The sequence below is a fragment of the Olea europaea genome, chromosome 23 (assembly GCF_002742605.1).
Source record: "Olea europaea var. sylvestris chromosome 23, O_europaea_v1, whole genome shotgun sequence".
In the NCBI taxonomy this organism is placed as follows: domain Eukaryota; kingdom Viridiplantae; phylum Streptophyta; class Magnoliopsida; order Lamiales; family Oleaceae; genus Olea; species Olea europaea.
In genome coordinates this window covers 7,649,849-7,671,487 of record NC_036259.1, presented here as the reverse complement: position 1 = coordinate 7,671,487, position 21,639 = coordinate 7,649,849, and the positions used below count along the sequence as shown (strand labels likewise).

The 21,639-nt window shown below is 33.4% G+C and overlaps 2 protein-coding genes and 1 long non-coding RNA gene across 8 annotated transcripts; 2 read left to right on the top strand and 1 right to left on the bottom strand.

The window, feature by feature from the left end:
• Nucleotides 1–1,882: 1,882 nt before the first annotated feature.
• Nucleotides 1,883–4,379, top strand: LOC111372268 (glutamine synthetase nodule isozyme-like). Of its 6 annotated transcripts, none has more exons than XR_002698737.1 (4): nucleotides 1,883–2,031; nucleotides 2,105–2,241; nucleotides 3,479–3,585; nucleotides 3,679–4,379. XR_002698737.1 is itself a non-coding variant. In XM_022994510.1 (3 exons), the coding sequence occupies exons 1-3, from the start codon at nucleotides 1,933–1,935 to the stop codon at nucleotides 3,737–3,739; spliced, it is 267 nt and encodes an 88-aa protein (XP_022850278.1). In that variant the 5' UTR covers nucleotides 1,883–1,932; the 3' UTR covers nucleotides 3,740–4,379. The 6 variants fall into 6 exon arrangements, 1 of the variants encoding a protein (XP_022850278.1); XR_002698736.1 differs by having other exon boundaries at nucleotides 2,105–3,373; XR_002698734.1 differs by having other exon boundaries at nucleotides 2,175–3,585.
• Nucleotides 4,380–4,997: 618 nt separating this feature from the next.
• Nucleotides 4,998–9,871, top strand: LOC111372267. The gene is made up of 2 exons (XR_002698732.1): nucleotides 4,998–7,670; nucleotides 8,183–9,871. It is a non-coding gene; the product is annotated as an uncharacterized LOC111372267 (long non-coding RNA).
• A 2,807-nt stretch (nucleotides 9,872–12,678) lies between these two features.
• LOC111372266 (aldehyde dehydrogenase-like) lies at nucleotides 12,679–18,884 on the bottom strand. Its single transcript, XM_022994509.1, has 10 exons — nucleotides 18,429–18,884; nucleotides 16,031–16,099; nucleotides 15,850–15,946; nucleotides 15,443–15,649; nucleotides 15,075–15,190; nucleotides 14,746–14,850; nucleotides 14,492–14,664; nucleotides 14,294–14,384; nucleotides 14,051–14,200; nucleotides 12,679–13,135 (listed from the first exon to the last, which is right to left on the bottom strand). The coding sequence occupies exons 1-10, from the start codon at nucleotides 18,618–18,620 to the stop codon at nucleotides 12,905–12,907; spliced, it is 1,431 nt and encodes a 476-aa protein (XP_022850277.1). The 5' UTR covers nucleotides 18,621–18,884; the 3' UTR covers nucleotides 12,679–12,904.
• Between the last annotated feature and the right edge of the window lie 2,755 nt (nucleotides 18,885–21,639).

The window sequence follows — 21,639 nt, the reverse complement described above, 5'->3', positions numbered from 1 at the left end:
AGCAACGCTACATTAATTTAACTATGACATGTTTAATTTTTCTCTTACAAGATAACGTAGTTCAATCCCGTGATGTTTTTTGTTCATTTTTCGTTGAGTTCTTCATAGATTTGACGATTAAAATTATAGGAATATGAAGAGAGGCACAACCGAGCTTCCAATTCGATTTCTCCAAAATAGCAAAAAGGATAGAATTAGAGGTTTAGGTAAAATTTAGGTCAATTTGATTAAGTTGGGCTTAGTTGAGAATTAGAAATAGGATAATTATATTTTGGGTTTGGGCTAGTTAGTTAGAAAATTTATTTAAAAAAATAAAATAATTTGACTTATTTAAGATGGAAAAAATGGAGAGATTCGATTCTTGGTTTAAAATCGAGAGCTGAACAAAACCCGTTAATTCTCAATTTAAATATTCATTCAGGTATTTAACTTAAAAAAAAACCTCTCAAATTGGTTCAGTTCGGTTCGATTTAGTTCTGGTCCGTTTTGATCCAATTCGATTCTAGAGTTTTGTCCAGCCCTACATAATATTAATGCCAAAAGCAAAATAAAAAGATCTTAAATAAAGTAAAAGTGCGAAAATAAAGATTGAACATGAGATTTCTTCCGGTCTAAACCTCAGAGATTCGACAACCAAATATAACACCTACATCTGATGTAAATTGATTTTGCTCGGTTGCATTAAATAGCCCAAACTAGCAGCAAAAGTTTCAAAATTTTAACCAATCACGAGAATAACACAGGATCACTTCTCTCTTCAAATACAACTGAAGATTTTCAAAGAATCACCAAAAAAACTTCACATAACTCTTTGAACATAACAACTCAATTGAACCCACTCGTTCTCATAGATATCCCCTAAAAATATGGCACATATGAGGATAACCATTACAGATCTAAGTTCTTTAAACAGAACTTTACGAGATTAGAATCAAAAGATGAAACCCTTGCATTAGAGAGAGTTTCTCTCAGAAAACCAAAAGGCCATAGAATATAAAACCCTTTCAACTGATTTGACAAGTGAAATGACAAACCAAGATAAGCCCATAGATCATTCCAGAAGTCAACGCCCAAGATGAAGCCCAAGCGTCGTACTTCAAAAAAATGCTCTTCAATTAATAAAGTAACATTTTACAAAATGCGCTTTTAATACAAATTATCGGACCATATCTAATTATCGAATCCAACAAACTTGAATTTCAATCTAGTTTTTAGTGAAACCAAACAAGGGGCATATGAATCAACTTGTTCTTTATGCCCATTTCTTGATATTCACGAGTGAACCAAGAGGAAGAATTCAGTGTTTGCACATTTGTATGTTTTCAAAGAAAATGACAAAGGTTGTGGAAAGCAGGTCATCATCTAAGTCACTGCATCAATCATCTTCTTCAGTTAAAACGATACAATCAATCAATTTTTAAGTACGAAAGTAATAATCAAGTTTGGACTATATGGAAGTTTACACTTTGTTCTCATTTTTTAAAATTTATTTTTGCTCAAATTTATTTTGAATCACACATTTTATGAAATTCACAGCTTTTATCCTTTTTTTAACAATACATTTCACTAATTGTTATGAAAATATACTATATCCGAATCAAATAAGGGCTTACTATGTTATCTAACTCTGCAAAAGCTCAAAGAATAATTCCTTGGTCTAAGTTCAAATGGCAATCAAGTCGGATTTTATTGTGATGTTCTCAAACGGGACATCTAAATTGTTTAAATACCTAAATAATAATCACATTTAGACTATAATACATCACTACAATACATAAAAGAGGAAACTTATACTAGTATTCACAAGACATCATGCTTACATAATTTTTATACCAATTTTACCTTTTCTTTTTCGCAAGCACGACGTCGTTTCCTTCTCACACTCTTTCTCCATTTTTTGTTCAATTTTGTCTTTCTTTTCTATTTCTCGTTATGGTTTCATCGACTATAGAAGGCCCGACTCCCATTTTCTACCCGAGTCCGAACCCAACGTCTCTTCAACTCCCATCACAGGATCATCGTCCTCAAAGAGTAAGTTCGAATATTTTTTCTAGTTTTTATCAATAAATAATTTAAATATAATTTTAGTTACCTAATGATTTAGGTTTAATTTAATTTTACATCTCAAGTTGTTGATTTTCCCTGGCTTCTTCTCACAATTGGGCTGTTTTTAGTCGAAAATCGTCAATATTCAGTCACTTCATTGAGAATCTCCCCAACCTAACTCCAAATTAGATCTAGGTATCCTTCATTCCTCTTCTTTACACTCCTTATTTTTAGTAATCATTCATATATTTGAATATCTATGGTTGCACTTCTATTATCAGAAATTTTGGAATTAATGATTGATCGTATGTTTAGTAAATTTTTAACTTTATTGTGGAGATCATTTATTAGATTATTGAAGTGGATGCATCACTTAAAGATTTGTATATGGGGTTTCTTCGAAGATAAAGGACACCAAGAAACAATATCAACTATATACAATTTTGCATTGATTGAATTTTTTGAAGTAATATGTTCGTTTATACATTTTCTTGTTCCTCGTAATACATTAATATATAATTTGGTTAGACAAATGCTAATTATATCAAGTGTCTATCTTCATGTTTGTATGCCCCTTGGTCTATTTGTTTTCGGTTATGTCAGCATTTTTGCAAACTGAAAGTTTCTCTTTTTCAATGAAATAGAGACTTTAGAAAAATGTATTTTTATGGCATTAATGGGACATCTTCATTGAAACATTTGTCTATGGATGATGGAAATGACAAGTCTAATGTTATGGCAGATTCCATGAACCCTAATTTTGTAAACTATCTACAAATGATTATCTATCAATTGTTCGTGATAGAAAGGGGTCATCTGCATAGAGGCATCATTATTACTTTTCAAGTTACACAATATAAAAATTTTTGACAGTCTACTTATTAAAAAGAAAAATAGGAAAAGGTTTAGCCACTATTAATAGGGTCTGTCTAAAAGGAAGAGGAAAAAACATCAATAGTCGGAATATCTCATATGACAAAACTATTTTATTTAGATGGTATGCACAATATAATTCTTTTTTTTATGAGCTCAAGAAACTGTATATATTTTCATCAGTTTAATGACATTTTAATTGATAGATTTCATTATCTAGTGTTGCTTGTAATGCAAGTGTGGAAACATGTGTAAATTTGCCAATCTTGATTAATCTTCTGTGTACATGGCTATGGAAAACATCCTTGTGACGAATGGTTTGGAATTTTCGATGGCATCCAACTCATTCAAGGTATGCTTCTCTCACTTTGAACTTTTTACTCATTCTATTATTGAATGATACAATCCTCACGCAATTTTCAAAGATCCATTCTGCAGGGAAAATAATACATTAGTAAGTTGCTTCTTACCATCATCGTTTACGCATTTAATTATGTTGGTTTGAAGTTTACTTATATGTTTTTAGATCATACCTTACTCGATTATTTCTCTCGATTAGGTCATGTATGATGCTTACACTCTATTTGGTGAACCTACTCCAACAAACAAGCAGTACAATTCAAATAAGATTTTTAGCCATCCCGATATTACTACTGGAAAACCATGGTAATAATTTTAGAGAATTCAATTGTAATATGATTTCTTTCAAAAAAAATTTGGACTTTCTGATGTATTGAATTTATATTTTTCACATTTAAGGTATGGTATTCAGCAAAAGTTCATCCCTTTGCACAAGAATGTTAGGTGGCCCATTGAATAGCCTTAGGGAGGTTATCCCGAACCTGAGTTATAACATTATAATGTACAAAATGTTAGTTGTTTATTATCTTTTATATTGGCAAAAAATTCAAATTTCATGTCACACCCCCATTCATATACATAACTATCCATTAACCTGTGTGGGAATAAAATTGATGACTCGACCTAGATATAGAATTTCTCACTTTTTCTCACGTGATAAAACGACGTAAGTTATGTCTCTAAACCAAAATCATATCGTCATAATCAAACATATATATTCTGAGATTATAAACAAGTCTACATACCATGTCAAAAGATATACAACACATGATCCCCAACATACAACACAATAGGTCATAAGCTCAAAATAGCAGCCCACAAAATAACCCTACAGGTCGTCATCCATGTACATAGAACTCTGGAATCCCGTAAGAGCTCCACAGCTAGCTGTGCTCTCTATATAATTCCAGGCTAACCTACAATGTAAGAACTACATAAACCAATGCTTAGTAAGCAAAAATCATGCATGTAATGAATATAAATAATAATGATATATGCCATTTACTTTAAACATCACGATAAAGAAGCATCATATTTCAATATGTATCAAAGTCGACTCGAAATCATTTTGTTTGAAACCTTTCATTTCATTGGGCCCTTGACCCACCTACTATGCACTGGATAGAGCTCTGCATAATATCAATATTAATAATCAAATGGCCAATATGAAATCGACACCGACGAGTGGACCATCCTTTCGTGACCACTAGAGGCCCATCCTCTAACTACCCCTATGATCACCCAAGAAATCTCCCACCCGGCAACGCCAATAATCATAATATCACAAGGGTACAATCAAGTGGTCCGCCCTCCCATGATCACCAAAGGCCCATCCCCTATCTACCTTTGCAATCACCCAGGAAGTATTACCCACTATGCCAAACATATCACATAAGCATGTCTCACATGCCTCGGTGCCCTAGTAGTTGTCAATAAAACATTTATAAAGAAAACTCATTATGAAATCATGTTTCGCATGCAGGATTTTCAACCATATCACATGTCGTGCATGCATATAAAAATGCTTATGAATGACGTATTTAATGAAAATCGATGTCAATAGACTTCATAACCTCATGCTCAACAATCATAACCATCATATGATGTGCTATAAGCCTCTTATCAAAGTTATGTAAATATTTCAACATTACCATGTAACAATACTAGGTTCTTGCATCGTAGTTGGAAATGAATTTTTAGTTACTTTTCGCCTTTGTGTGTGCAAGCTTCTACGGAGTTTATATCAATTTCCTTTTTCACGTCAAAAAATCACATGTATTACTATCTAATATTAAAGAAATTCTTCCATTTAATAACCTTAACACACACAATCTCAAAATACATCCATTCACTTCAAAACAACTTAGACGAAATCATTATTTCAAGTTACCAATGGCATTACAAACTAGTCCCAAAGTCTTGCTATCTCTCGAGTCCATATCATGAACGTCAACGTCATCTAATAGTTGTCATTAACCTAGTACTCCTTAGAATCTATTTTCTAGGGTCAAAAGATAATTAATGGATATGTAAAGGTTGAAATCACATTACAAACACAAATGGACAGAATCTGTTTTTAGATTTCTATTACCGTCCAATTATTTTTCCAATCCTTTTTCACCCCCTTAACTATATCCAACGACTCCCAAATTTTTACCACACTTCTATAACATGTATTTGAAGGTAATCAGGTCATAAGGTTGTGACAAATGAAGGGTTTTGAGCTCCAAAAATGGTCCATTTTTCACTACACAAAATCAGGCAGTTTTATTTTCCTTGTGACAGTTTTCGGTTTCTATTGTATTAGTATGATACTAATAGAATTCTAGGCCGTTAAAAATCATTTCTACATTTTATACTTACATATAAAAACGTTCATATTGATATATATAAGTTATACACTAAGTATCATCCCAAAATCAAGGTACAAACCACTCAAATCCAGCAACCTACATCTCTGCTCAAGTTGTTTTTCCTCAAGTTCTTATAATTAATTAACCCTATTTTGGCATCGTAAAATCATTATCAACACTCCAACCTAATCATAAGAAAGTTTATATGTTCAAAAAATTATAAACCCCTTAAGAAATAATGGATACAAACCTCAAAACCGTGAAGTAACAAAGCTATCCAGAAATTCCAGCTTCTTGTTTTCTTATCCCTTTATGCTTCCTTTGCTTTCACGTCCACTTGGGGTTATCTTTTCAGAGTCATATCTCTTATTTAGGAGCTATTTAAGGAGTCTTAAGGATTTGGATCATGAGTGATACTTAAAGGTGAAGGAATTTGTGATTACAAGACAAGTATTCCCCAAGTATGAGGTGTCCAAGCAGGATGTGGCCCCTTGCAGCCAAATCTGACTTTTCTCCTACCTTATATGGAGTCATTTGTGGCTTAGGAGATGCATGAATATCTCATATAAAGTTCTAATGATTTAGAAGACGTGCTGGATACCTTAAGGTTGAAGCAATTATATATTAAAGTGATAAGTCTCCTAGCATGAGCTGTCTAAGTAGGATGTGGCTTCTTGCTGCAATATTTGACCTTTCTACCATTGTATTTGGATTTATTTGTGCCTTATAAGATATCTATATCAGTCCTACACGAGATCATGCCTTAAGGTTAAAGAAATTGAGTGTTAAAATGACAAATATTTCAAGCATGAGGTGGTCACTTGTAGTAAAAATCTGATTTTATATCTATCTTTGCAGGTACAAATCAAGTATCCTTGGCTCATTTTGACATGTTTACAATCTATTGCACTTGTCCAAAGATTCCAAAATATATTATAGGGCTAATTCCTCAACCGTTCATTTAATTTCTTACCCGATTGACAACCAATATCAACAATTCGCACCTTAATATTTATAACGTCATATGAGACATATATTATTGTGTTGTGATCATGTCATTTCATGCCTCATGTCTCAAACATGTCAATTACCTATCTAGGGTTTAAGGTAACCTCGATCAACCGAATGGAAAGTTTGAACTTTTGTCGATACTAATTTCTGACCTTCTCGGTTTTCCATTACTTACCAAACCAATTTTCAACATTTAGCTAACCTAATTTTCTATCATAACTCAATGTAAAATTCACCATCTAGGTCGAGGAGTGGAAGATTATCACCATGTAAGGATTTTAAAGCCTTGGTGATCGAATGCACAATTTTAAGAAAAAATAATTAGGAAAATTGATACAAATGACAATGTAATTAGCATGAAATGCATGAATCATATTGGTCAATGTATAACGTGAAGCTCAGGGTATTACATTTCAAGTCCTTTATTTATGCATTATAATAATATTGAGATTTATGTATTTAATTGAGGAAGAAGCAGTTTGTATGCCACTGTTGCTAGACTATGCCAATCCTATACGTAACATGCCGCATGTTGGAGATAAGCTCTTTTACTTTCCTCAAGGTCACAAGAGTATAAACATGCCACATAAGGTATGGAAAGTGAAATTCAATTGCCTTTCTGTGGAGTTGATGAAGTCAAAATTAAATAAGAACAACATAGTCGCTCAAAAGTGTGCATTTGATTACATATATGGCATGAGGGATTAAACAGTTTTATATGAAATTGTTTTGATAAGCTATTAAGTGGTATTTTGGATTAACATCTCGACAATTATATTTATTCGAAGTTATGACATTGAGTTTACTCAAAATGTATATTCATGGGTGGTTCTTTGTCAAAAATATACTTGTTGAATTTTACCTAAAGCAGATTTTTGAGGCAATGACAGTTGCAATTTGGTAACAAAGACCTGACTTTGTGAAGCTTTAGATATGATACGCACCAATATACCTGAATTAAACAACACCATATAGGCAAATGCTGAGTTAGATTCCATGATTTCATGTGGAGTTACAAACAAGTAGGTGAGGCACTCTTGTGGACTATTAGGAAATATGATAATAGAATTTTGTTGGAGGAATTTGACAGAAAATCTGATTGAAAAAAGAAAGTTAAAAAATATTTTCTTTTAGGTAGACCTTTTTTATCGTATAAATATATTCTTTTTTTCCCCACTTTACTTATTTGTCCTATTTTTGTTGATGAATTATTTGCACTCGTTTAGTTTATCTATACTGATCAATGAAAAAGTAAAAAACCAGGCATTCTTATAATGGTTCAAAGACTAGCAGCTTCTGGTGTGTTATGTCTTAATCTTTTGACCATTCATACAATTCTCTTTATCTAACATGTTGTATTGTTAGCTACTCAATAAGCTCATTTGATTTTCATTATGAATCAATCTACATTTGATTGGACTATTGTCTCTAACGTAAATGAGACTGCTGCATTTGTGTTTTTCCATGAATCTGTGTGTAGGCTGTGTCAACTTAGGCATTGATGTGGTTGGTGTTAAAAATGTGGCTTTTGTTTACAGATTCAAACTGAGAGTTGCATATTTTCAGATAGTTGGATAGGTTCTTAAAGTTGCTTTTCTCATAGGTACATGAAAATGTCTTTGCTTAGCCAAATGAAATCTTTTTCTAGAACATTATATTGCATGTTTGAACTACGAGTATTATTTCGATGAATAAATAATTTCAAATAACTAGAGTTCAATTCCTAGCTAGGAAATGTATGATTACACAAGTAACAAAGTATTGTTTCAGTGTTCTATGGTTATTTATCCACTTGAAATGGTAACTTTCTTAGGAAGGGAAAAAATTGGGTAATATTTCATTTTTGCATTGGAAATATTGCTGTTATTAACCTTGATAGGTGAGATGGGAAATCCTAAAATGGTAAGATTATAAGAGAAGATTTTTCTTTTTTTGTTAATCTGTCTTGGAGTTTGACAAACCTAATATGTTAACAAGACATAAATACGATTTCTTGTAGCAGTCCAAACTATGAAGTAACGCAAGGTTGGATTATTTTGCACTTGGCTTCATCTTTGTTGAAGTTGTCGTTAAAGAAACTTCATTAAAAATTGACAGATAGAGCTTTTCAATCTAACTTCCATTTGTCTCATTTATTTTGTTTTATTATATATTAACTCTTTTTCTAAATAATAAATATCATATAAGTTTTTTACACCCTCTCCCAAATTTGTTGTTCTACTATCACCTTGTGACTTTGTAAATGTATTTTGTAAACTAGAAAAGTATCTACATTTTTGTTTCCATCCACATTTTGTATTTAGTAATTTATAAGAATGTAAGAAATGGACATAAGTTTCACAATTTCATATTTTTGCTCATTAAGTTGAGAATGAAAGTATGTTGACCAAGTTTGTGCAGATTCCTAATTTGAATGGATGAGGCATGTTCATGCGATTTTACTTGCATAATCAAACGTGTTTTGATACGATTCATCAAATGCGTGCATCTTGTTGATTATAGTTTAGAAAAACCTATTTGCTTTGTTGTGAGTATAAGACTTCAAGATGTTGTTATCATTTGACAGTGTCTTTTAAAAATAAAAGGATAATTAAGATTTTTCACTTCTTATAAAAGCATGTTTATGTAGGGAACGTATTAAGCGGTGGTGGAAGTACACCACTTCCATATGCTATCGCTACAGACTGGGTTAACATGGTGAATGTCTTCTAGAGGAGGTTTGTATCTACACGTCTAGGGATTCCTATGATTTGTGGGTTTAATGTTGTACATGGACGCAAAATGTCTATAATTGCACCATGTTCCCACATAATATTGGGTTTGGGGCCACTAGGCAAGTAATATAACACTCACTATGTAATATTTCTTGGTAAAATGTTCCTTCTTCTGGCACATAATTTATATTCGTGTTCAAAATTTTTAATTAGCAAAATCTTATAATATCATGCTAAAGTCTTATCCTCTAATATAAATTGAATAAATATTTATGGAGGCTGTTTCAAGCAACAATATGAGCTATGAGCGCAAATTATTCCAAATATAGATAAATAAAAACCAATTGAACCTTTATTTATTCTGTATTATAGAATCTTTAGCGTCCATATCATTTTTTATTTTTTTATTTTTGTTTCTTTTTGTGAAGTTCATAATTGTCATAATGGGATCACATTTTGATGTTCAGCTCACGGGAGTATCAGAATGTTGTTATTAATAATTTGCTTTTTTTTTTTAAATGAATAATGGTAATCAAAATGTTGGATATTAATTTCGCGATTCTCTTAGTTTAGGGAAAAGTTGAAATCTAAAGTACAACCAAATACTTTTGATTTATTATCTGGCTATCTGTTTATGAGTGAAATGTTGATATTTGATTTTTAATGCATGACTAACAATTGCTATAGTATTTACTTCCAAGTCATCTTACATAGACAGTGGTGTGCTTGCAAGTTAATTGCGACGGTTTGGATGATTCTTAAACATTCAACTTGGAGGTTTTGAAGTGGGTTAAAGAAACTAGAAGTTAGTTTGTTGAACTTCTAATGAGGAAATCCCCCTAATTATCACTAAACTTTGCAGAAAATCCCCTAAGAGGTCACCGAACTTCTAATTGTTGCTATGTATTGATGACAAATGCTTCTATTTCTTGATAGCAAATTTCCACCATATGTAAAAAGGTTTGTCAATAGAGTACTTTCTTTGATTCATTAAAATTGTTAGCTATGCATATCCAATTGTGAAGAAATTTTTCTCAGTGTTCATTTTCATTTTTCATATTTTTTAACCTACATTTGTACCATAAGCATGATCATTTTATTAAAATAATGCAGATAACATAAATAAATGTATACAATCAATATTCCATTTTTTGTAGTTTTTCTAACTACTAATATGATACATTCTTCTTACCAATTTCTTTGATATAAAAAACATAATAAAGTTTACAAAATTAAATTCTTAAGTTATAGCAGAGATTGTGCAACGTACGATCCCTCACTAGTCATAAGCAAAAGCAAAAACATCACGGATTTTATGATAAATAAATCAAATATTCCAATGATAGCAAAAGCAACAAGACCGATGTTCTTAATATGAATAAATCAAAATTAACATTCATCATGCCTCTATGAAAATATTACTAAGATTTTGAATTTACTATTTCCGTAGCATCGTTCTCCCAAATCCAACTTCAAAATCCATCAGTGTGTGAATTTTGAGCAAATGAACCAAAATGTTCATAATTCACTTTTTCTTTCTTGCTTTTAGGTAATTATTTTGTACTTATCTATTTCTAATTTTTCGGAATAATTTTTTTTTTCTTTAACATTTTTACTTGTAAGCAAATCTTTTAAGGTTGACCAAACATGTAATTTCATGCAACATAATCCCTTAATCCCAACGAGACGTGCAAAGATAAAATAACAATCAAAACGGAAAATTATAATTGTAATTTTTACTTTTTTATTTATTTATTACAATATCACTTTTTTTCTTGTAAGCATATCCTTTGATATTACACTTGTGATTTCATAAAATACATACTCTTTGAAAAGAGACAAATAATTGTATAGTATTAGACTCGACATATCGTGAAAGTCATTTCATTTTAAATAGATGTTTTATCTCCAAATAGAACATCTTTTCAAGAATTTTATTTATTTATAATTGTATTTGTTTGTACATTCAAGTTCTTGTCAACATTTTATATTTCTCGAGTTCTATTTTAGGAAAACGAATGCAACATGTTCAATACTATTGTAATTTTGAGGTCAACTTTGCATGTCGAAAAATTATTGATAAAACCCTTTAATGAAACGACAAATTGTCTCTAGAAATAATAATCAAACTCATTTTTTCATGCAAATTTTTCATTGTCTTCAATCTCGACTTTGATTTATTTTCATTAAGTCCATTCGTGTTCAAAGCATTCGTTTTATTTATTTTGCGTATTATATTAGATTAGAAATATTTAATTTTGCTGCAAATATTTTCCAATAAATTCTAGATTCAAGGCATTATTTAGCTATTTAAATTTAAATTTTGTGTTATTAATATTTTACTTGTAATATATTAATATTATTTTATTGAATTAAAAAAATGATCATTGGTAAAATTAACTTATTTCAAAAACTGAAATCTAAACAGAAAGTTCGCATTTTTAGTTTCAGATTTCTTATTTGTTTTAACTTCCTCTTATCCCATGGTTAACTAAACTTACGGAAAAAAAAAAAAATTTAGATTGCTTTTAAGTGAGTCTCTTCGAAAGTAAATTTCATATTAATGTCAATATAAGTAAATTATTTATTTTTAAATTAAAAAAAAAGTATTTAAAAGTAAACTACTTAAGCTTAGCCAAACACACTCATTGGTGCGCCCAATAATTTTTTTTTTTTTTTTTTGAAGGGAGCGCCCAATAGTTTTCCTACATTAAGAAGGGGAAAAACTGCTGGATTATTCTTGGGGTACACAAAGGGGGACATAAGGGATAAATTTGCAAATCAAAAGTAAATAAACACTTGTTTGACTAACATTCTTCTCCTACATTCATTTGTAATAATACATTTGCAAAAAAATCATATTTCATGTTTTCTCGTAACTACTCTTACTTTTAAGCACTTCTCTCAAAAATATTACTTTTCAAATAATCACTTTTAAACAAGTACTAATTATAACAAGAAAAAATCTGAGTGCACAGATTATATTTTCACAGATTGTGTACAGAATAGAGACAAGTGTGTGGGTCCCATGTTGTATAAAAAATGTCAAAAATGTGTGTGGACCCCATAATTGTGAGTATTTTGTATGTATTCTGACAAAAATAATTCTGTACGTGTAGAAGTATTGTTATAACAATGTAACATGATTGAATCAACCGACTAGAAACAGGGATGCAATTACCAATCTTTTCTCTTTCTTTGTATAAAAAGCTGGCAAGTTTTGGTACATCCTTGAGAATTCAATGTAAAGCTTCATGAAAGTGGAAATTCTTCTCTAGTTGCCATACTACCTGGTACCAAACACGAAATAACTAGGCTACTTGGAAAATTAACTTATACTTGAAAAAGCTAAATGAAAGATTATACAGGAGCAAATATGGTACTGAATATTTTATCAAACATCTATATCGAATATTTTGATCGTTGGGACAAAAGATCACAACACAAATATATGAGAATTCGGAAGAACGATATTTCCATATGATCAATCAACATCAAGTCGAGCATTTTTCCTAATGTACACAGATTGGCGAAAAAATTTGGATGTTACCAACCAATCAAAGCCCGAATAAGGCCAACTACATCACCATTTAACAATGCCTTCAGAAATTTCAGCTTTCCAGGTGAATATGGTGGGTATCTTGCAGGAATATCCCCGGCAAAACTACGCTGTAACACTGCCTTCTTATGGCTGAAAGCATCGAATGAGAATTTCCCGTGGTAGGCTCCCATTCCACTTTCCCCGACTCCTCCAAATGGCAGAGAATGCTCGGCAAGCTGCAACAACAAGTTCCATAATATAGTTAGCCAGGTTCGATTATTTAACTTGACTTATTTTTCTTATTCACGGGTTCGATTTGCAATCTTCATTACAGTTAGAGATGTTCCTACGCGAAAATATAAAGGGGACGGTACTTTTTTTCAAGAAAGGGTGCTTTGAAAGAAAATTCAAAAGAGCAAGTTTAGCTAAGCCCAGAAAAAATATCACCACTACTTTTCCTAAGAGTAAGTAATGACTTATATAGAATTGATCTCCTACCACAGAGTGAGTATGATAAAAACATGAACCATAACTAAAGTTCTTTTGCCAGATCAAAGATGGGAAGTTTTTAACTGTCCACTGGTGACAGAAGATCGGGATTGATGACTTATATTTGAAAAAAGTGGATTGTTGGACTATAAACTACTTTTACTTATATTCTAATCACTATCAAATGCTAATGCAAATACTAGTGAGAGTATATTCACGATTAATATAGGAATGAAGATGAGTTGGCATTATTAAGAATTGGGATTCCATCTTAAAAGGTCAACATTGTTAAGAGGAGTAGCTCAATCCTTTATAAATTAATCCATGTTTTCATCTTTATTCGATACGGGATTTCATCCCTTAACATGCCTCCACAAAATGGCAAGATTGTGGCTCATTTGAGCATACCAATCTTGAAATATGTATGCTCATTTATCGAGTTTTAATCGGATCGAATCGCTCGTTGGAGTTTAATGGACTCTAATACTATATCAAGATTTAGGGTTCCATCTTAAAATGTCAACCTTGTTAAGAGGAGTGGTCCAATGCTTTATAAATTCATTTATATTTTCATTTTTATGCGACGTGGGATTTCCTTAACAGGCATGACTTGAAGCAAAGCTTTTGATGTGTTTTATAGCTACGGGAAGAAATATTTTTACATGAAGAATGGTGTCGTTGACGACCAAACCCCCTGCCGAGACGTTTCTAATGAACTGCTCCTTAAGCCTTTTGTCGTTCGTAAATAAATATGCAGCAAGTGGCTTCTCTCTAGCGTTAATCAGATCAATACTGTCTTCAACTTTGTAGACCTTCAGGCAAAAGGAAAGCAAATACAGTGTACAATCGAAATTGTAAAGCAAAAGTCGAAAGGAAAAATCACCAAATAATCAACTAAGTTTTACCGTCAAGATAGGAAGTAAAGGACCAAATATCTCCTCATTCATGGCCAGAGAATCACCTGGGACGTCCAACATAATAGTGGGAGCAATTTTTCTGCCCGGATTGATAAAAAAAAATATAACGATAGAATTAACTACAACTCTTTTCGAATTAAGGAATTTTGAAAGAAAAATAAGTAAAAATCGCATGTACAAACTCACAGATTGGTTTTATCCCTTTGGCCTCCATGAACTATCTTCCCAGATACCTTCTCGTCATCCAATAAATTTTTTAAGCGGTTAAAGTGGTTGGAATTCACTATGCGCGACAGGTCTTCCGATTTTAGAGGATCCTTTCCATAGAATGCCTCCAGTTCAGATTTCAGAGCATCTACCTGATTTCAGAATTTGCATGAGAAAACAAAGACTAGAAAAATGTTCGTTAAATGGCTCTTCAATCAGACGAGAAAACTTACCAACTGAGAAGCATTATCTTTTGTCGTTATCAAATAATCGGGAGAAACACAAGCTTGTCCATTATTGCAGCCCCATTTGCCTCCAATAATCCGTCTTGCTGCAACCTTTCAAAAGCAGAACAAGTTTTGATTACATTGTCAACATGGTAGGCTAAGTTCAGAAAAAAGGTAAAATTTTGTGCTGAAAATCCCCAACAAGAAAGAAACTTCTGATAAACCTCAAACATGTAACTATTAAGAATGCTATTATAAACGAAGCATGCTAGTTGTGGCTTCATAAGAACGTTGAAAAATGCAAGATTATGATCAGAAGAGAAAGAAGTCTTTACTTTTAAGTTGATGTTTTTGTCAACAACTACAGGAGATTTGCCACCAAGCTCCAAAACTACAGGTGTAAGATGCTTTGCTGCGGCAGTCAACACTATGCGTCCTACCTTGCCATTTCCTACAAGATTGCTTGTTAGAGAATCAAGATCAGAAATCAATGTGTGGGTAAAAAACAAAGTTCAAAAACATTTACTTTCTCTTTACAGGTAAAATTCCATTAATAAAAGTAGGGGCTGCTGCACTGTGATTAGCTCAAGAAAACATCTTCACGTCTAAACCAAAAAAAAAAAAAAAAAAAAAAAAAAAAAAAAAAAAGAAAAAAAGAAAAAAAAAAGTGGGAAGGATATTAGACTTAAAAAATATGAAATACCTGTATAAAATATTTTATCCCACTTTTGCTCCAGTAATGCAGTTGTTTCAGGTACGGCACCCTCGACAACTTTTACTGCAGAGGTATCCATATATTCCCCTAAAAGTTTTGAAAGCGCCGCGGATGTGGCGGGGGCAATTTCCGAAGGTTTCAAAACTACAGCATTACCAGCAGCAATAGCTCCAATGACTGGATCAAGAGACAATACTGAACCAAACAAAAATAATCCAATTAAAAAAGTTGTCATCAGTGACAAGGTTATAATATTAAACAAGATGACAGGGCACAAATTCATTCTTCGTCAATAAATCACGAAAGCTATTGCAAAAGGTGGATGTCTAATAGTCATCACGATGAAGCGTGTTTTATGTGAAGCAGGAAATAAAACAACGAAAGAATCAACTTACAGAAAGGAAAGTTCCAAGCCGATATGACCAATGTAACACCCAATGGTTCCGAAACTATTTCCCCCGATGAGGGGAACGTGGTTAACGAGGTTTTCACCTGCAATTACAAGTAATTAGAGCATCATACAACTCTTGTATGACTAATGAACAAAAGTAAAAAGACAATAAAATTCGAAAGTACCTTTTCTGGTTTCATCCATCCTTTTAATTGCTTCAATGCAAGCTGGCATGATGATTTCATTGAAGCAATCTGTATACATAAATGATACAAATCAGATGCATGAAAAAGAATTAATAATCAAAGAAACTACATATCAGAGCTGGGAGCATATCGTATTCGAACTTCCAACAAAAGAGATCCACAAGAAGATAACTTGAGCCAACTTTCAGTAGACTACGAGCCTGTTATGCTAAGCTAAAATAGTTTGTTTCTGAACATTTGATGACTTACTCTTTTCTTGCTTGTAAGTTCAAAAAAAAGGTATCTTTCTAAAGTAGCTCATACATTACCAGCAAAATAAATTACTCATTTCTAACTTCGACTAATAAAAATTATTAATTTTAAAACTTACTTATCCACCACAGCAAAAATTATTAGTTTTAAATGAAACTTAATTTTGAAACTTCAAATTTCTCTCCATATTTTGACACCAACAAAATAAAATACCTCGCTAAATCTGCAGAAGCTTTTTTCATCAACCCATAGCAACAAATTTTTTATCAGTCCAACACAAAGCGGATTGTCAAGCAGGAAAAAAAAATCTGAAACGACGCGAACATGCATAATAAAAATATAAGTTCCTATCCTATGTCAATCCTGGCTGGTGACTACGCTTAATTTGTGAAGATATACTCCTAACCTCTCAGAACCTAATAACCCATCATGACCAAAAATTAAACCCTTTGAAGCCAAAGATGCTACAGATTAATCTGGTAAACAAACATTAATCCAATCAAATCTGTTTAATAAACAAAAATATCCAGACAGATCAATAACATTAGCCACTTATTCGACATTTGATAAATCTCTGCAGGTGAATATTAAATGCTTTTAGCTGCTAACTGGACAAAATTCTTTTTGTCCATTGAATGCTATAAATTGATAGCTGAGCAGACAGTATTCCACTTTTGGAAACATACTAAATCTTAATAAATGAGCAAACATATGGATGGAAAGAGTAATTTGAACATGAAACATAACCAATTTTCCTGTACTTAGGATTTTAACTAATTAATCTGTCATTAAAAGACGTACTACTGTGAATGTGCTTCAAATGCTGCAGTATATGGCAAACAACATATATTGAAACTCTGAAGAAAACATTATAAAAAGTCAATTTTGTAGGTCAACTATCGATCCCACCACCAGCTCGACTAAGTTAATTTCATCAGTTTCACCAATCACCCCAGAATAATCAAGAAACATGTATATATTTAGCCCTTGTTTGAGCCCCATTCTTCCAAAAATTCATTTTTTCGAAACTCATTTTCAGCCACGCATTCTTCAATAAATGATATTACACGCAAACCTAGAACTTTTCCTTAATTTTTAACCACACATTCTCCATCAACCACTATTTAAAATTGCCTTTCACTTAAAATGGGGCTCAAACAAGGGCTTAGTAAAACTCAAAATACAATGTTGTTGCCGATTTGAAATCCATCGGAAATAATGGCTCCCTTGTCAAACGAATTTGACTGTCGAAAGGTGTAGATAGTCAAGTCAGCACCTTAGCCTGGTACCCATCGACAGAGGTCAGAAGTGTGCTATGGGAGACGTTATATGAAAACATCATTATTATGATGAAGAGCTCCCTTTTGCCGCACCGCTGAGAACAACTAACTCCACCTAGTCGAATTCAACAACCAATCAAATTCTGTCAAACGGGCGGCGGCACACGGCCCTAGGTCAGAAAACTGTAGCTTGAAAAGACTAGAACAACAAGCTTGAGCCCATCAACATCTATAAAAGAGTTTATATAAAGGGATGAAAAGCGAAAGAAAGGGTGTCGGACGGGAGATTTTCAGTTTAGAATTCCAGTATTATAAGACTTTCATTTAAGATCCTTTTGATTGGCTTCAATTCTATGGAAAGTGTCACATACGAAGAATTCGCTTTCTACTTTTGGCCATTTGATATGAAAATGGAAATGGAGTTCGAATTTCAAGGTACAAACACTTAAAGCATATATTTGGCCAATTGAGTGGAAATAGAATTTCTATGATTTTGGTGGTTTTTTTCTTTTTCAACTTACGTGTAATTGGTTTGCATTTTCCACCTTTGCAAATAAACAGACCCTTAGATCAAATCGTAAAACTTGATCAAGAGTGCCACGTCATTTTTTAAACATCAACACAAAATTACAACCCAAAAGGAAACTTCTACAAAAACAGGCTTTTATTACAGAATTAGGAAAATAAACAGGAAATAAAACATCCTAAATTTGGCTTCAACAAATACAGAGCATTTAAAACAGGATCAAAAAAGACAAAAAGATTTCCAAAGGACTCAAACATTAACATATATAACATCAAATTCAATAGACGTAAAAATATCCTAATTGAATGGTCGAACTAACCTCGTATACGAATGATTCGTGATCGGGTTTATTAAGGTCACAACGAAGAGCTTCAGCTATCTCTTTCTCATGGTGATCGGCTATTTTCAACAGGGCCCTCAACTGGGATACTCTCCATTCGTAACTCTTCGGTTTCCCACTCGCATAGGTCCCTCGAAGCTCCTTCATCATCCCCTCCATATCCAACGCCATTCTTTGTGTATCTATTCGTATTATGTATATGTGTATATATTGTTTGTGTGTAAATAGATATGAATTTAGAGTTTAGGAAGTGCAGATGGGTATGGTTGTGGGTTGCGTGTATCTGTACGTATAGATTAGAGATTGTCGATGCGTTTGGGCTACTTGTATTGGAAACAGAGATGGCCGACTACGACAAGATACATAACTACAAAATACTTGCACAGATGCATGTATGCACAGAATTACAGATTGGCTCCGGGTTGATGCAGGAGCTACAGACATAGTAATATTATAATTTGTATTAAAATATTAGTGTAACGACATGGATAACTGTTCTGGAAGATTTGACACCCACGTCTTTCAGTTTGGACCAATGGTGAACTTAATTTTAATTTATTTATTTTTTGGAAATTTTTAACTGTTGTGAGTATTTTTGAAAGGGAAGAGGAAAGAAAAGCATTGTTAGTTGAGAATTTCTATTGAAAGAAGCAAATTGTCATTATAGAAAAAAATAAAAATAAAGGCAATCAATCAGAATCAAGAAAAAAATTAAACTGGTGATTCAAGAATCCAGAGAACATATTACTTTCAATACATTAATGGGAACCTAAATGAAAATAGTGATTCAAGAATCGCGGACGAGTGAGCATAGTACTTTCAAAACACTAATGGGAACCCCTCTTTTATTTCATCGAGATGATCCTACAAATTAGACAAAATCTCATTTTGAGACTTTTTTTTTCCTGCCCTTCTCAATTTCGCAGCGGAAGAATCTTCATCGCCACCTTTTACTGTGGATTGTCGTTAAAGTGATTGATGCTACCAAAAATCGTACCTACAAATTTCTCAAGCTTGATGATTTGGACTGAGCACGATCGTAGTCTTCCGATACATGAAACAAAGGCAACGAGATATATTTTTGTCGCCCCTCCGATGCTTAAGTCAGAAAGGGAATTATATGCGTGAGGCTATAAACTGGAGAATAATGAAAACGTACCTGAATAATGGCTCAAGGTTATGTATTTGTAGTAGTAAGCAACATTCTCCTTACAGGACTCAATTAGCTGGATATCCTTATCTGTTGGAGTCCTGTATAGTTAAGAAGTTGGACAAACACCATAATTATGTGTGGGATAGAATCCTTGCGGGAGTCAAGTATATGGTTAAGTTAGAGTCCTAATTGCATAGGGATTCTAAAGGGTCAACAATCGTAGATTGTGATGAGAGCATACACTCGAGGACTACTTATGCTCGAGGACCAGTATCGCAACATGTTAAAGCAGTAGAGAGGAAGTGCTTGAGCATAATACCCCGAGGTGAACATATGCTCGAGCACTCCATATGTGGAATTGCAAGTTCATCTAAAATTCGTCATCGGGATAATATAGTGATCGGGTTAGCAGGGAATGTCAGTATCATTGGCCCCCGTACACATATGCTCAAAGCCATCGCTCGAGGATATGATGCAAAGAGGTTCGAAGGCGACTGATGTGCAAATGCTTGGGCTTTTGAAGACAAGTGAACGAAGCTGACGTGGTGATGACATCAGCCCTAAACGAGCAAGGCGGTGGAAGGGTTGAGCCCTTGGATGGTAGACACGTGGTGTGATCGGACGGTTGTGGAAGTGACCTTTGGGCTCCCACCCTGGCCTCCTATAAATACTCCTTTCGCTATTCATTTTTTACTTTTTCACTCTCGGTAAATTTTTCTCGCAATCGTCGGTATCAGGTAAGAGCTCGAGAACTTAAGTTGTTTATTTAGAAAGGTCTTAGCTTGGAATAGGATGTCGAGTAGTGAAGGAGACACATCGTCTTCGGGGTCTAGGTCTACACTCTAGGACTTAGGACAGTCAATAGTGCCGATGGCAGTACCTATTAGTGCTCAGCCTCGAGCTCATGATAACCCGACGTTACTTAGATTCCCAGATCAACCTTGTAGGTTTAAGGAACACTTAGCGATATCGACGGCTAAGGAATATAGCCTTATGCCGGGTTGTGATATTAGGCATCCCGAGATAGGGATAGGATGGCTATAGCTCTGGAAAAGGAGTTCGTGATTTTCAAGGATTCTTTAAAGGGGGGTTTATGTGGCCTGTGCACCCATTCTTTGTTACCCTGTTGACCGAGCATAATATGAGCCTCGGGCAGTTAGTGCCGAATGGGTGGAGGATGCTGACCTATTTTTTTGCTAGACTTATGTAGGATGGTGTTCGACCTGAAACAACTTCCCCAATTCACGTGTTTTGCTTACCTTTCATCCCAAGGAAGGTTTGGGATCCCGAGGATGCCTAGTTCATTAAAAGGGTGGAAGGAAAAATGATTTTACGTCGTGACTCAAGATCTCGACCTACCTTTTAGTCCTCAGTGGGTGTTACCAGATACTGCGAGGTTTTGTGAGGGTCAAGCCTATTTTGAGTCCTTAGAGGGGGATAGGCCGATGTTAGAAAATCTCGAGCCTTTGGTGTACAATATAGATGACGTCCTCGGGGATGACATCCTCGATCTCGCGAATGTGAAAGGCGTTGAGGGTAGGATATGTGATAAGTATATTTTACACACTTATTTAGCTCACAAACATGACTTAAATATGGACAAAGTAGTTGAATTGTGACTTAATCTTGTTAAATTCATGCAATGTAGGTGTTTCTATGGAAAAGATGGAATTTAGAAGAAAAGAGCCGAAAAAGGACCAAAACGGAACAAAGTGATAGTTCGGGGACCAAAGGTGCAAATATTGGAAAGTTGAGCTAAAGTGCAGAATTAGAATGAAAATACACCAAGTATGAGATTGAGGACGATACAAGACGATTGGAGGAAGAAAGAAGTAACATTGGACTGAATTGAAGAAAAGTGAAAGATGAAGGACTAAATTGCAATTAATCAAAAGATGAGCCGAGCAAATTATCAAGGAATTGATTGACTCAAATATCAATTAGGAGTCAATATTTGATAATAGAACAAAGGAAAGAAAGAAAAGAGATCAAGAAAAGAGAAAACGGAGTTTAGAGACCAAAATGACAAGGTTGTAA

Excerpts from the sequence above, each read along its gene's own strand:
- LOC111372268 (XM_022994510.1), top strand. The coding sequence starts at position 1,933 with ATGGTTTCATCGACTATAGAAGGCCCGACTCCCATTTTCTACCCGAGT. Across the intron at positions 2,032-3,478 it reads AGGATCATCGTCCTCAAAGA|GTCATGTATGATGCTTACAC; the intron begins GTAAGTTCGAAT and ends TCTCTCGATTAG. Across the intron at positions 3,586-3,678 it reads ATTACTACTGGAAAACCATG|GTATGGTATTCAGCAAAAGT; the intron begins GTAATAATTTTA and ends TTCACATTTAAG.
- LOC111372266 (XM_022994509.1), bottom strand. The coding sequence starts at position 18,620 with ATGGCGTTGGATATGGAGGGGATGATGAAGGAGCTTCGAGGGACCTAT. Across the intron at positions 15,947-16,030 it reads GATGGATGAAACCAGAAAAG|GTGAAAACCTCGTTAACCAC; the intron begins GTACTTTCGAAT and ends TTGTAATTGCAG. Across the intron at positions 14,201-14,293 it reads CTTTACTTCCTATCTTGACG|GTCTACAAAGTTGAAGACAG; the intron begins GTAAAACTTAGT and ends TTTTGCCTGAAG.